The 13,515-nt window shown below is 33.3% G+C and overlaps 1 protein-coding gene across 1 annotated transcript in view; it reads left to right on the top strand.

Moving 5' to 3' along the window:
• Window positions 1–13,176, top strand: part of LOC126733602 (uncharacterized) — a 189,196-nt gene extending 176,020 nt beyond the window's left edge. Inside the window, exon 6 of the mRNA XM_050436970.1 lies at window positions 12,678–13,176. Coding sequence (XP_050292927.1) covers window positions 12,678–12,937 — 260 coding nt within the window. The 3' untranslated portion in view covers window positions 12,938–13,176. The remainder of the gene's footprint in view (window positions 1–12,677) is intronic.
• Window positions 13,177–13,515: the final 339 nt, after the last annotated feature.

Here is a 13,515-nt window from a genome sequence, read left to right as displayed (position 1 = left end):
AGTTGCCAAAATATATCCATCAGACATATTATCGTTGTAAATGATTTAAGTTAATTATTTTTGTAGCTTATTAGAATCATAATTTTCAGAGGACCTCTGAAAGCTTAACAATTTTGTCTCTTTTCTTGAGGAAGTATAATTGACAGAATTGAATGATCTTATCTTACACCCAAAATAAGTGTTTGGGTGTAATAACTGTAATATAGACTTTAGAGTAAAGATTTTTATTATTAGTCACGATATTATCATAGTCTATTAATGTTTGGCTTCTGAAGACTATTCTAGAGATATGTATCTTTACTAATTGGTAAAATTCATTGGTACATGTAATATTAAATAATTTGTTGAAATATGTGGGAAGTTTATGACAAAAAATTTACATCTAAAGCACGCATGTTTGGAAATATTTATATCGTTTTATCCCTGGAATAAAACAGACCAAAGACAAATGATGCGGTTGAAATAATAGACATTAGATTTTTGGAACTTTGATTTAAAACTCAATAGCAGTTTTCGGTGTAAATAATAACGGATACAATACGTTCTGAATATATATCTCAGAAAATATAAGAGTTGGGTTGGCTTAAGTGTGATAACTGGTATAATTTTAACTTGAATCTGTTTTCTAGAAAACTAAATATGTGTCAACAACCAGTATATTTGTTTAAAAAACTAATTTATAGGGAGGCGATGCATAAAAAAACGAAATAAAAATTATTTAACAATGCCACAACATAGAACTTCTTTTTCTTTAAAGGGCTTTAGTTACAATTGTGTTAACTTATATAATAGTTTACCTCTTCATTTTAAGGTATGCAATACTGGTTATTTAAGGTCTAAGTACAATTAGTCTAAGGTATTTATTAGATGTGCAGTAAGGTACCTGCGGCAAATAAAGCCCGGCGGTCAGTAAGGTCCACTGACCATATCTTTAATATTTAAAACTATAACCCAAATCTGACAACGTCGAATTTCTCCTCTCCTTAGATATACCACATAATATTACTATAACGAACTCATAGGAAGCAGCACGCGGGAACAGTGTTAAATTTTCTACGGAGTTGATGTGTCGCAATTGTCCGTTTTATAATTCTCATGTGCCACATTTTCGTAAATTTTTTTGACTTAACGATCTTTTTGGTTCTACTGTTTGGGTTTCTTACATTCTCTGTTTCACACAGCATCTTTTGATGTAAAAATCTAGTCAAATAGGTAAACAAGTTTTTAAATATTTAGATTTGATAAAAAATTGCCAATTTGGATATTAAGGCCCACCGAATAAATGGTGGGCCTTATTAAACTACAAGGTTTCTATCTTTAATTGCTCTCCAGAAGCATACCTAAAATGCCAGGAGAAAGAACAAAACGTGAAATATAGACGTCAGGGCAACTTCTGTCTGTCATAAATGCCATACAAACTCAAACCATGTCACAAAGACAAGCCGCAGAACATTACAAAATTCCGAGAAGAACCCTACGGAACCACATACAATCTGAAAACGTTATAAAAAAGATGGGTAGATCTAGCATTTTAACAGCAAATCAGGAAAATCAATTTTCGGAAAGAATCATTCATTTGTGTGAAATTGGCATGCCTTTAACTCCCCTGTTAGCGAGACGATCGGCTTTTAAATTCTGTGTCGACAATAACATTAAACATCCGTTTCGCACGTCTAAAGGTGTAGCTGGAAAAGATTGGCTTTACGGGTTCTTGAAGCGCAATCCACATCTTGCTAGACGGAAAGCTCAACTTATGAATCCTGGGAGAGCTCAAAAGCTCAATAAATTCACAGTAAATGATTATTTTGCCAAGCTCTCTGATATTTACAGAGAAATGAATATTCAACAGAATCCCCAAAATCTCTTTAATATGGATGAAAAGGGTTGCAAATTGACCATCCAGCACCAGCAACAAATTATTGGGAAAAGAGGTGCCAAGCGCATCCATCTCGTGGCATCTGAACATGCCGAGAACGTGACCATTGCAGGATGCTGCAATGCCTTGGGGAATTCCATACCTCCTATGATCATATTTAAGGGCAAAAGATTGAAGCCTGAATGGCAAGATGCTCTGCCACGGGGATCCTTGTGAAAATGGCGGAGAAGGGTAGTATGACGACAGAACTTTTTATTGCATTTCTACAACATCTATCTCGCTACAAGAACAACGGACCGACTGTACTTATCTTTGACGGAGCTTCTAGCCACCTAGATATTTCAATCGTTGATGCTGCAGATCAAGTGGGACTTAGACTGTTTTGTTTGCCGTCGAATACCACCCACGAGGTCCAACTATTGGACAAGGCTGTTTATCGCTCGTTTGAGTATCATTGGGATCAGGAGCTTCTTCGATATTGGGATACGCATCCAGACCGACGTCTTAAAAAAAGCCGCTTTGGTTATATTTTCTCCAAAGTCTGGAGCAAATGTATGAGTCCCAAAAATATAATCAATGGATTTAGAGCCACTGGTATGTTTCCACTGGATCCAAGTGTCATACTTGAATCAGCTTTTCCCCCGTCGTTAGCAACTCAACGTCTTCCAGAAAATATTGAATAGCCTTAACAGGAAATTAACATAATTCCGGAACCAACAAATGTTACCGTTATGAGCAGTATCAATAATCTGCCACGTGACTATGACTCTGAAGATCACATGCCTTTATCTACGCTAAAGGAGATGATGAGAAATTCCAAAATAAACAAAAACCCACAAGCTACTACTAACACTACCTCTACTCAAAACATTAATAATGACCATCTTAATAAATCTTTTAAAGAATTACTACCAACCCCTGAACTTTTCGAAAGAAAAACTAACATAGCAAGGAAGAAATCACTTAACTACAGGGCACAAGCAGTAACTAAAAATCTTTTTGCATCAGTTACCAAACTCACCACGAAGCCAACCAAAATATCTGCTTCTAAGGAGCCGATACCGTCATCTTCAAAAGGTATTGGAAAAGGGACTTTAGAAGTAAATCCTTCAATTACGGACTCTTGGTTTTGTTTTGTTGGGACTTGGTGTCACGAGGCGTGTGTTGGCTTCTCACAAGATGATGATGACGACTTTATCTGCTCCAACTGCTCTTAGATTTTAGTGGTCAAATTTGTTTCTTGGTTGAAATGTATTTTTTACGTTTATATTTTTTTTATTTGATGGGCCTTTTTAATCGACATCATTAATTTAATGGGACCTTATTTATCGAACAGTCGAATAATAAGACCCACTTTCATATTTTTTAACAAAGCTTGTAAAAAGGCTAATCAAAATAATAAACTTTTTAATTAATGTATTATTTTGTTAAAAACGCTTCATATTTTCAATATTTGGAGTGACAGATATATTGTATGTATATACAAGTTGATTAAAGATTGATGGTACCTTAGACGTTTACAGAGAACGGAAAATATTTTCTTTTTAAATTTGGCTTCATGGGTTTTAGCTAGTGATCTAATGACTAAAAATATTTCTAGCGATGCAGCGTTGCCGCTTATATCAAAAAGTAGTAGCAATTTTTAAAAAAAATCTTTTTTCCGTTCTCGGTAAACGTACCATCAACCATCAATCACCCTGTATGTAATGCATTGTTATATTTGGTTAAAACTGTTTTATCTGATAATATTTAAAGATGGTAAACTTAATATCCGGCGAATTGGTTGAGTGGAAGAATGGCTAGGAGGCTAAACTTCGCCAGTTGTGCTATTCTTGTGCATATGATGTGAGTGTACATTTTGATATGTTGTATTTTGCATTGTATGTACAAAGAAATACTGGAATAAAGGCATTATTTATTTATTTAATGATTTGTTACAGTTTTTTTGTAATATTTTTTTTAAATTTTACTAAAAAATCTGCTTTGCAAATTTAATTGTATGTATCTGTTGAGTTGTTTCTCATCAAGATAGTTCTTTTTAATGCAGTTTTATTGGAGTTTTTAATGTTTAGTTCAAAATAATCCGATATTGTACCCAAAAATGTGCCTCTAAAATGCAGTCTTGTACTTTTTTCAGATTCGTCTTTGGTTATATTATTATGTTAATAGTTTTTTATTATTGTTTATATTTTTATATCAAAATTTTACTGAAAAATCAGCTTCTAAAACTTAATAAGTATCCTAAGAATGTTCCTCTTTTAAATTCGTCTTGTAGGAAACCAAAAGTAAAAAAACAGGGAAAACAAAAAAAATACAATCTTTAAATAGATAATAGAATAAATTTGTTGACCTGCTGACTGAACACAATAACTCAGAAATCCTTCAGTTGAATAAAATTAGTGAGCAGTTAAAATCCGCTTAATAATACGTTTAAAAATTGGTTCTTTAGTTAATTTATTACAGAGATTAAAATTTAAACTATTTTTAATGCCTTTAATTAACCTATAATGTGACATTCTTAACCCTTTCACTGCGCGGTGCTAAATTGAAGTGGTCGCCCAAAATTACCATTTTTTTGCGGCTTGCGAATATATTATTAGTCGTAATATTACTTATATTATCGAATATATTATTAGTTAATTATACAGTCATATATATTGGTCGTAAGAGCAGTTTGGTCCAATTTACCATATTCATAAATGATTTTTTTTTAATATTTACAGAAAAAAAATGCAAAATGGTTTTCTAAATGCTAGTTTATTTTAATAAATGTGATACACGTTCAATATGGTATCATAAGAAAACATTTTGGATGGGTTACATGATCTAAAAGTGTTTTTTTGTATGATATATTTCAAAACAGGGAACTATACAAGGTGCTACATCACAAGTTGGATTCTTCTTTTATTTTTTGCACAAACGACGCATCGTTTTGTAGTGGACCTCTTTTGGGCAGTGGATGGAATGAAATTTGCAAAGAATCTTTCAGTTACACGTAATTCCGAGTTTTCATCTAAAACTCTACGACCTACCATACGAGTGGAAACTGGTGTGTGAAATTTCGCGATAATTTGTTTAATCAGCATTAGATGAAAATCTTCAATTGACACATAATGCACGGTATTGCATCTATATAATTGGTAGGCATTTTAAACCGTGCAATCTAATAAGTGGAAAAATGCTTTTTTGTACCATTTCATTGATTTGCGAATGCACTCTACAGACTACAGAAGAAAGGAGCATATCTGATTTATCGATGGTACCCATGTGTTGATTATAATCAACAATGCAGCTGGGTTTCATGATCCTTCTTCCTGTTTGATGGTCTGCATTTCCTGTCTCCTCGACGTCAGGTTTATGGCAAATTGACAACATGTTAACTTCCCTTTTATCTTGCCATCTTACTGCAAGCAGGTTTTCGGTAGATCTATAAGTAAACTCACCCTTTTGTAACTTCTCTGTGAATTTTGGCATGTTTTTCCTATTTTTCTTCACAGCACCACAAGCGGTTGTCTTGCTTTTATACAACGACTCAAACAAATTGGGGCTAGTGTACCAGTTATCCACGAATAAGGTGTGACCCTTTTCTAGATAAGGCAAGTAAAGTCATTACTATGCTGCCAGATTTTCCAATATTAGCCTTATCAAATTCCTTTACGTTTGTCGAGGCACCAGTGTAGACAATAAAATCAAGTATATAACCCGTGTCACAGTCGCATAATAAAAAAAATTTTACTTCAAACCGATGTCTTTTTGATGGGATATATTGTCGAAAAAAAACTCTACCTCTAAAAAGTAACAAACTTTCGTCAATACATATATTCTTAAATAGATAAAATGCTTCTTTGAATTTATTTTTTAGATGGTCGACAACTAACCTTACTTTCTGCAAGGAATCTTTTTCTTCAGGTAAGGGACCATTATCAGTGAAGTAAAGTAATTTCGTTATTAGTAAAAATCTGTCTCTTTTCATAAGTCTGCTAAAAATTGGGGTTTTGATAAATTCATCATTTGACCAATTAGAGTTTAATTTGTTTTTCTTTACATGTGGCATTAGTAATGCTACAGCAAAGTAAGAGTACATCTCCTTATATTCCACTGGCCGCCATCTCTTGATACGTGAATGTTCAGATTGGTCTTGCAATAATAAATAGTCGTAATATTTATTAGTTTCGGTCGCTATTTGTTCCACTAACTCTTGGGTAAAAAAAAATTCAAAATATTTTAGAGCTGAATTTTCCGTACCTTCGATTTTGCATCCACAATTTGTGCTGTCAAATTCATGTACCTTTGGGTCAAAAGCCTTAGTTGTCCATAAAAAGCTTCTCTCACTTTGAAACGCTGCAGCTTGCACTGGTTGATCACTACTGCTGTCTGAATCTTCACTTAACTCCACTAAGTTTGTTCTATTCAAAAAAAACTCCTCAATATTATTTTCTTCAGCGGGCGTTATAATGATGTCATCGTCTGGCCAATCGTCTTCATTCTAGAAGATAAAAAACCAATGTAGAAGCAAGTAGATCGCGTACATCACATAATTACAAAATATAAATTAATAAACCTTTTTTTCTGTACTTACGTCAAGCTCCATCGGCTCGTCAATCTCGTCATATTCACTATCACTCCGAGCTAATATCTCTTCCAACTCCCTATCTGTTATCTGTTAAATAGTTTTTAGACATAATTATCTCACTAACTAAAAGCTAGAAAAACCGATGAAAATGCCAAATAAACAAACAAACGTACTGGTAAATAGCGGAACACTACACTAGATTATCATGCCACAAGACCTGTTACATCATATCCCCATCTCTGTTTTTAGTGCCCTGAGGATGATCTAATTTAAATTGAAATATCGGCAGATACAAGCATTTTTCTCCAAAGTGTTTTTTTTTTACCTAAATCCGTTAAAGAGATTTTAATGTTTTTGAAAATATACAAATATACCAACAGTTTAAGGTTGAGGTCACAAACAAAAGATAAAATTATTATTTATTACAGCATGGTCCGCTTTTATGACATTTGCTACTACATTTCATATGAGCTTTAAAACATAAACATTTATTGTTGCGACACTGTACCTTGCTTGGTTTACAAGAACACTTTTTAAAACCCTGTCCTTCAAATTTGAAAACAATCTTAAAACTTCCCTTAAGGAAATTGAGTTTTCTTCCGGGATGATAATTATGGTATTATTTTTGCAATAAGAAATTTCATCCCTGGAAAACCATCGATTTAACATGCCATGTGTAGTACCAATTTGATAAACACCGTTAGTTACATTTACTATAGCTCCTAATATATTCTTAGGATCAAGTGGTCCTCTATCTACCTTAGGAACCTCGACTGCAACAATTTGGCCTACATTCAGAGGCTTTAATTTTTATTGCTGACTTCCAACATTTTTTCTGCCGCGCGTTTTTGTCCCAGAGCAGATCCTTCTCTTTGTTGCTTGACTTTTTCTTCATTTCTGCATAGATCACAAGTCTGCTGTTATTGATTTAAGGAAATTGATTTATGCAAATTATTTTGGTCACCCTTTATACATCTTAGGGTGGAAGCATCTGTAATAGTTTCTTTATTATCAATATCAGGTTTTTGCTGAAAAATATTTTCATGATCTTTTTCCACAAATTCCTCTGTAGCATTATCATCAATATAAAGTATTTCTACTCCATGGTTTGCTTCTAAATCGTCTATTGGTTCTTCTAACTCATAGGTAAGTAGAAGACAAGCCAACTTGAAAATCCACTCCAAATAAAGCTTTGTATGGGGAACGTTTTATGATCCTGTGATAGGAAGAATTTTTTTGCCACTGAACAAAATAGCAGCCAAGGAACCAGTTTGTTGAATTATTATCTTTTTCTAAAAAAGATTTTAGAATTTCTTCGGATACATCTTTGGCATTCTTAGATTTTAAAGGTCTGAGATGAACAAATTTCGTAAGATAGTCCTGGTAATTCATTAACCATTTGTATTCTCCATCAGGCGTTGACTGTAAATCGATAAGGTCCACTTGTCCGCGATGATTAAAATCTTTGGATTTAACGGGTTTCACTACCACACCTTTTTTAGGAAGTTGCTTTTTTTCCGCACAGGTTATACAACATTTAACAAATATTTCTACTGCTGGTCTGGGAATTGCATACTTGGATTTCAATGCCATTAACATCTTATCGCGGCCTCCGTGACCCGTACCTATATGAATTTCAATTAATTTGTTATAAAACTCTTCATAGGCAATTATGAAAATGATGTAATCATCTTCCTTGGTTCTTATTACTTTTCTTGTTCCACCAATTTCCATAGTTTCATAAATACGTGAGTAATACAGCTGGTTATTATTCCTTCTAGTTCCTTTATTTTTTGCTTCCCGGGAACTAACTAAAATATCGCTTATTTCTCTTATTTTTTCTAGGGTCCATGGTCTTTTACTGCTTTTTCCGTATTCTGAAATTAAAAGACGTATTTTTGTCAATTTTGTAAAATAATAATTACAAAGTTCCCAATATGAAATGTATTGAATAATGTAACTTTTTTTAGCTAAATTAATAATATTTATTAGTTTATCTCCGCCACTAGCTAATGTAAAAACTTCATATTTCTTACAGTTATGCCTCTTCATGCTACTAATACTTGTGCAATAACCCTTCCCCCCATAAAAACGCAGAAACACGTGAAATTACATTGATTTTTGCGCCCCCTACCATAAAAACACAGAGAAACATGAAATTACATTAAATTTTGCATATTTTAGTGCTTAAGACCCCCCCCCCCACAGCCCCTCCAAAAGTTACTGTCTAGTTGCGCCACTGGACTTTTGTATTAATTTCGTATCTTAAGCAAAAAGTGTCTAATACAAAAGAAATATAAAGTTGTCAACAAACAAAATTGTGCACGTGAATCCCGCCATTCCCGCCAATGCAACCGCGGTAAAATTAATATTTTAAGGTTATAGTTATGTTTATATAGTTTACTTACCATTGTAAAACTTCTCTAGTTCTATATAATAATTGTCTTTATTCACAAACATTAAATTAGCACTGATTTTAAATGGTATATAAGTAGGTATATCGCACAACACTAACTAAAATTATGATTGCAATTCACCTGACAAACTATTCAATCTAAATTAAATGATCGAATACAATTCGCCTGGATAGACGTCAGTCGTATTATAATACGCCTGATCTCATGTAGTCATATTGTAATATACTCACGTACAGATTGAATTTAACAATAAGCCTACTAATATTCAGTCATATTATAATACGCCTAAAATTATTAGTCAAATTGTGTATTTTGAATTATTTGAACTATATTACAATATGCCTAGGCATATTGAAAAAGCCTAGGCGTATTACAATACGACTGATTTTACAATAAGCCTGCGACATATACAGGGTGATTCATTAATATTGCACGAAAATGAAATGTCGGTTTTTTTGGGTTAAATTATGACGAAAAGTTCCTATAAACATATGTCCGAAAGTGCTTCGTTTCCGAGATACAGGGTGTTCAAATTTTCTTAAAAAATCGATTTTTTATTAATATCTAAGAAATGCCTTTGCTGTTTGCAATGTCATTCACACCATTTCTGGATATCTTAATGATGTATCTTTTTGACATATGACAGTTGATTTGTTATTCCAGGGACGTGCCCACGGGGTAAGCGGGTTAGGTTTTTTTGTACAAAAAATAGCACCTAGTAGATTTTTTGAACCTCCTGTACATTTTTTGGATGACGCAACTAAAGATGGAATTGTTTCAACTCTTGGGTGTTTTTCGTATCTCCCTCCGTTTTCGATAAAAAAATTAGTTTAATGCAAACGTTTGAAAAAACTTGAATAAACATAATAAAATGCCTACTTATCGATTTACAGGGTGAAGAATAGTAAATACGGTAATTTGGAATTTTGACATGACATTAACTGTACTACCTGTTGAAAAATAGTTTTAATTAAACTTAGGTACATTAATTAAATTCTTAGAATAAACATTAGTAAATTGATGAAGGTAATGAAAAGCTATGGACTAAGAAACGTACGCTATAAGAGTTGTTCAAAATGAGTTCCTCCAACTGCAATGCATGCGTCTGTCCTGCGACGCATTGACTGGCGAACACGTTCAAAGATCCCTGGCGTATTTCGAATAATATCGCAATTTGCAATAATACGATTTCTTAATTCTTCAACATTTTCGATGGGGGTGGTATAAACTAATTGCTTGAGGTGGCCCCAGAGGAAAAAGTCTATTGGATTTAGATCGGGAGATCGCGCAGGCCAGGGTTGTATACCTCCACGACCTATCCAACGATTGGGATATACTCTATCTAAATACTGTCGAGCAATTAAGCTGAAATGCGCCGGAGCGCCATCATGCATGAAAAACATTTGGTACCTTAAGTTAAGCGGGACGTTTTCTAATAGTGTTGGCAACTCCTCTTGAAGAAAAGGCCGATACACTTCTCCACTTAACCTTTGTTGCAAAAAGAAAGGACCAATTAAGTGGTCTTCAATGATTCCAACCCAAACATTCAGTGAAAATTGGTGTTGATGGCGACTTTCACTTATTCCATGTGGATTTTCATCTGCCCAAATGTGATTATTATGGAAATTCATTATCGAATTCCTGGAGAAATTAGCTTCGTCCGTGAAAAGTATTTTTGATAAAAAAGGAGGATTTTCTACAATGTTTTGTTGTAACCATCGACAGAAAGCCACTCTATGAGGATAGTCGTCTGGCAAAAGTGCTTGTACCCGCTGGATGTGATACGGGTACAAAAGCTGATTTTTCAGTATTCTAAACACTGTTGGCTGACTAATGTTTAAAGTGGCAGCAATCTGTCTTGTACTCGTTGAAGGATTATCCTCGATTTCGTGGAGCACTGCTTCTTCAGCTTCTGCGGTTGCAACTGTGCGGGGTCGTCCATTGTCGACTGTAAGTTTTTTAAAACTTCCACTTTCTCTGAGACGTTGATGGAGGCGAGTAAACATTTGACTATGAGGAAGTACTCGGTTGAGGTATTTGTCCGCGTAAATACGCCTCGCTGCTTGTGAATTACCATTAGCAAGACCATACACAAAGTGCATATCGCACATTTCACTATAAGTGTACTCCATTTTAGACAAAAATGAGGAAATTGTCTACTTGACAGGAAAAAAATAACACCTTATCACTGAGCCACACCTAGTAATGTTAAATGAACTGGTATTTTATTTATTGCATTTTCAAAGCAACGAAAAGAATGCGACAAAAACTAAAACGATAATAGTATTTACTAAATTTTGTTTAATACGTATTTACAATTTCAACATTCCGCAGTATTTTTTAGATCAGCAGTTGTTAATGCTGTACTTGATATTCGACACTATGAATAGGTAAGTATTACATTTTAGGAAGAAAATTATTTCTTTGCTTTCGCGTGATTTAAAAGCATTTACTTGTATTTTTACAGAGGGATGCAAAAAAGCAATTCTTAATTTTTTTATCGAAAACGGAGGGAGATACGAAAAACACCCAAGAGTTGAAACAATTCCATCTTTAGTTGCGTCATCCAAAAAATGTACAGGAGGTTCAAAAAATCTACTAGGTGCTATTTTTTGTACAAAAAACCTAACCCGCTTACCCCGTGGGTACGTCCCTGGAATAACAAATCAACTGTCATATGTCAAAAAGATACATCATTAAGATATCCAGAAATGGTGTGAATGACATTGCAAACAGCAAAGGCATTTCTTAGATATTAATAAAAAATCGATTTTTTAAGAAAATTTGAACACCCTGTATCTCGGAAACGAAGCACTTTCGGACATATGTTTATAGGAACTTTTCGTCATAATTTAACCCAAAAAAACCGGCATTTCATTTTCGTGCAATATTAATGAATCACCCTGTATACCAACTAATTTATATTTTATTCTGGCGGATCCTAGAGGATTATTTCAAAGGCATCTTGGTATAAAATTATTTTAAAGTAATTTTTATTATTTTTGAAATACTCGCTGTTTCGGTAACTAAAACCATCACAAAAGTCTTAAAAAATACTGCTTACTGGTTGAGTTTCTGGTAACGAAAAAAAGTCATTTAAGACATTCTTATCTTTTAATCGTGTACTTAGTATTTAAAATTGGAATATAATAAAAAAAGAAACTTTGTTTAACATTTTTCCTTTTTTTGAATTTTTTAAGGTTCAACAAAGTTATAATTTTCTTTATAATATTTGTTTCTACTATACGTTGTTCTTAGTTGTTCATTGTCAAAATTTCTGTATATTTGTGCTATCATTATTACAATTTATATAATCACAGTTTAATTTATCTAAATCGAAAAGCCGTCTATGATTGAATTGTATTGAAATTCTATTGAAATAATCGTAATTCTGTACAGGACAATATATAACCTAAAGCATTTTATTACACACTTTACGTGTATTTAATGAATGTTGTCTATAAATATGTTGTTTAAAATCAACGTACGTTTTAAAAATCATATTGCAGTCATGATGCTGTTTTCCATTAGTAAAAATGTTAATCCATTCGCATTTTATTTAAAATAACTTTCTTAAAAATTTGGCTAAACGCTACAAATACAAAACTCAAAACCTATTTTGCTAACTTTACTGAGCTTTCTCCATAAATTGAACCAAGAAATCCTCCCTTGAAATTCACATCCTTACCTTTATTATCACTCCCCGCGTATCACCCCTCTGTTACTAGACTTTAGCGTAATTAAATACACTGTATATACATACAATAAACAAAACTTTGCTAAAACACTTCTAATACCTTCAATATTTCAGGAAATCTTCCGGACAATTTCCCCATAGAACTTCTCCCGATGGATTACGGGGGTGAAGCACCAACCGTAGAAGATCTTGACACCTCCACCAAATCCCTTTTGGGAAAATATCGGGATTGGTTGGTAGAATCGGAACAATTTAAATCGGACGAAACGAAGCGAGTTAAAAAGGCCAGTTGGTGGGGATTATTTTCTAGTAAAACTCCCCAGCAAGTCGAGTTAGACGAGAAAACCATTTTGAAAAATCTTCAGATCGATTAATTCATTGGATATGACAAATTTTTTTATTATGGTAGATAGGAAAATTATTGGGTAAAACTTTTATAAGAAACCTTATTGTATTTATATGTCGTGTTCTAGTTTATATACTTAAATCAGGTGTTTAATGTATATCTTAACATTTTTGGATCCCACATTAATGTTTCCTCAAAAAAATTGTTGCATTGTGTATAAAAGGTATATTATTTGTGGTAATATATATAAAATGTTTTTGGTACAAACCTTTATGTTTCTTTTTACTTAAAATTAGAAAAATAATAAAGTCGTGTTAAAGGGTGTCGCAATAGGAACGCACATTTTAAAATAAAAATTAAAAAAATAATGTAAACAGTTTGCGATTAGTAGCCATAGAACGATATACAGTCGAGCAACGCGTTTTTATTGTTAGAACACACTACAAACGTTGATTGAATATTTGGTTATTGATTGACTATCAAATATTCAATCAACTCTACAAATATGGAGAATGTTTTGCGGAAACAGTTCATAAATTGCCTGGCATTTTTGGTCCCACAATGCGCCAAATTACACGACCGTTGAAAGACATAAAAAAATCCTCC

The sequence above is a fragment of the Anthonomus grandis genome, chromosome 2 (assembly GCF_022605725.1).
Source record: "Anthonomus grandis grandis chromosome 2, icAntGran1.3, whole genome shotgun sequence".
Lineage (NCBI taxonomy): Eukaryota > Metazoa > Arthropoda > Insecta > Coleoptera > Curculionidae > Anthonomus > Anthonomus grandis.
The sequence above is the reverse complement of the archived record's forward strand: the minus strand, read 5'-3'. Positions and strand labels throughout refer to the sequence as shown.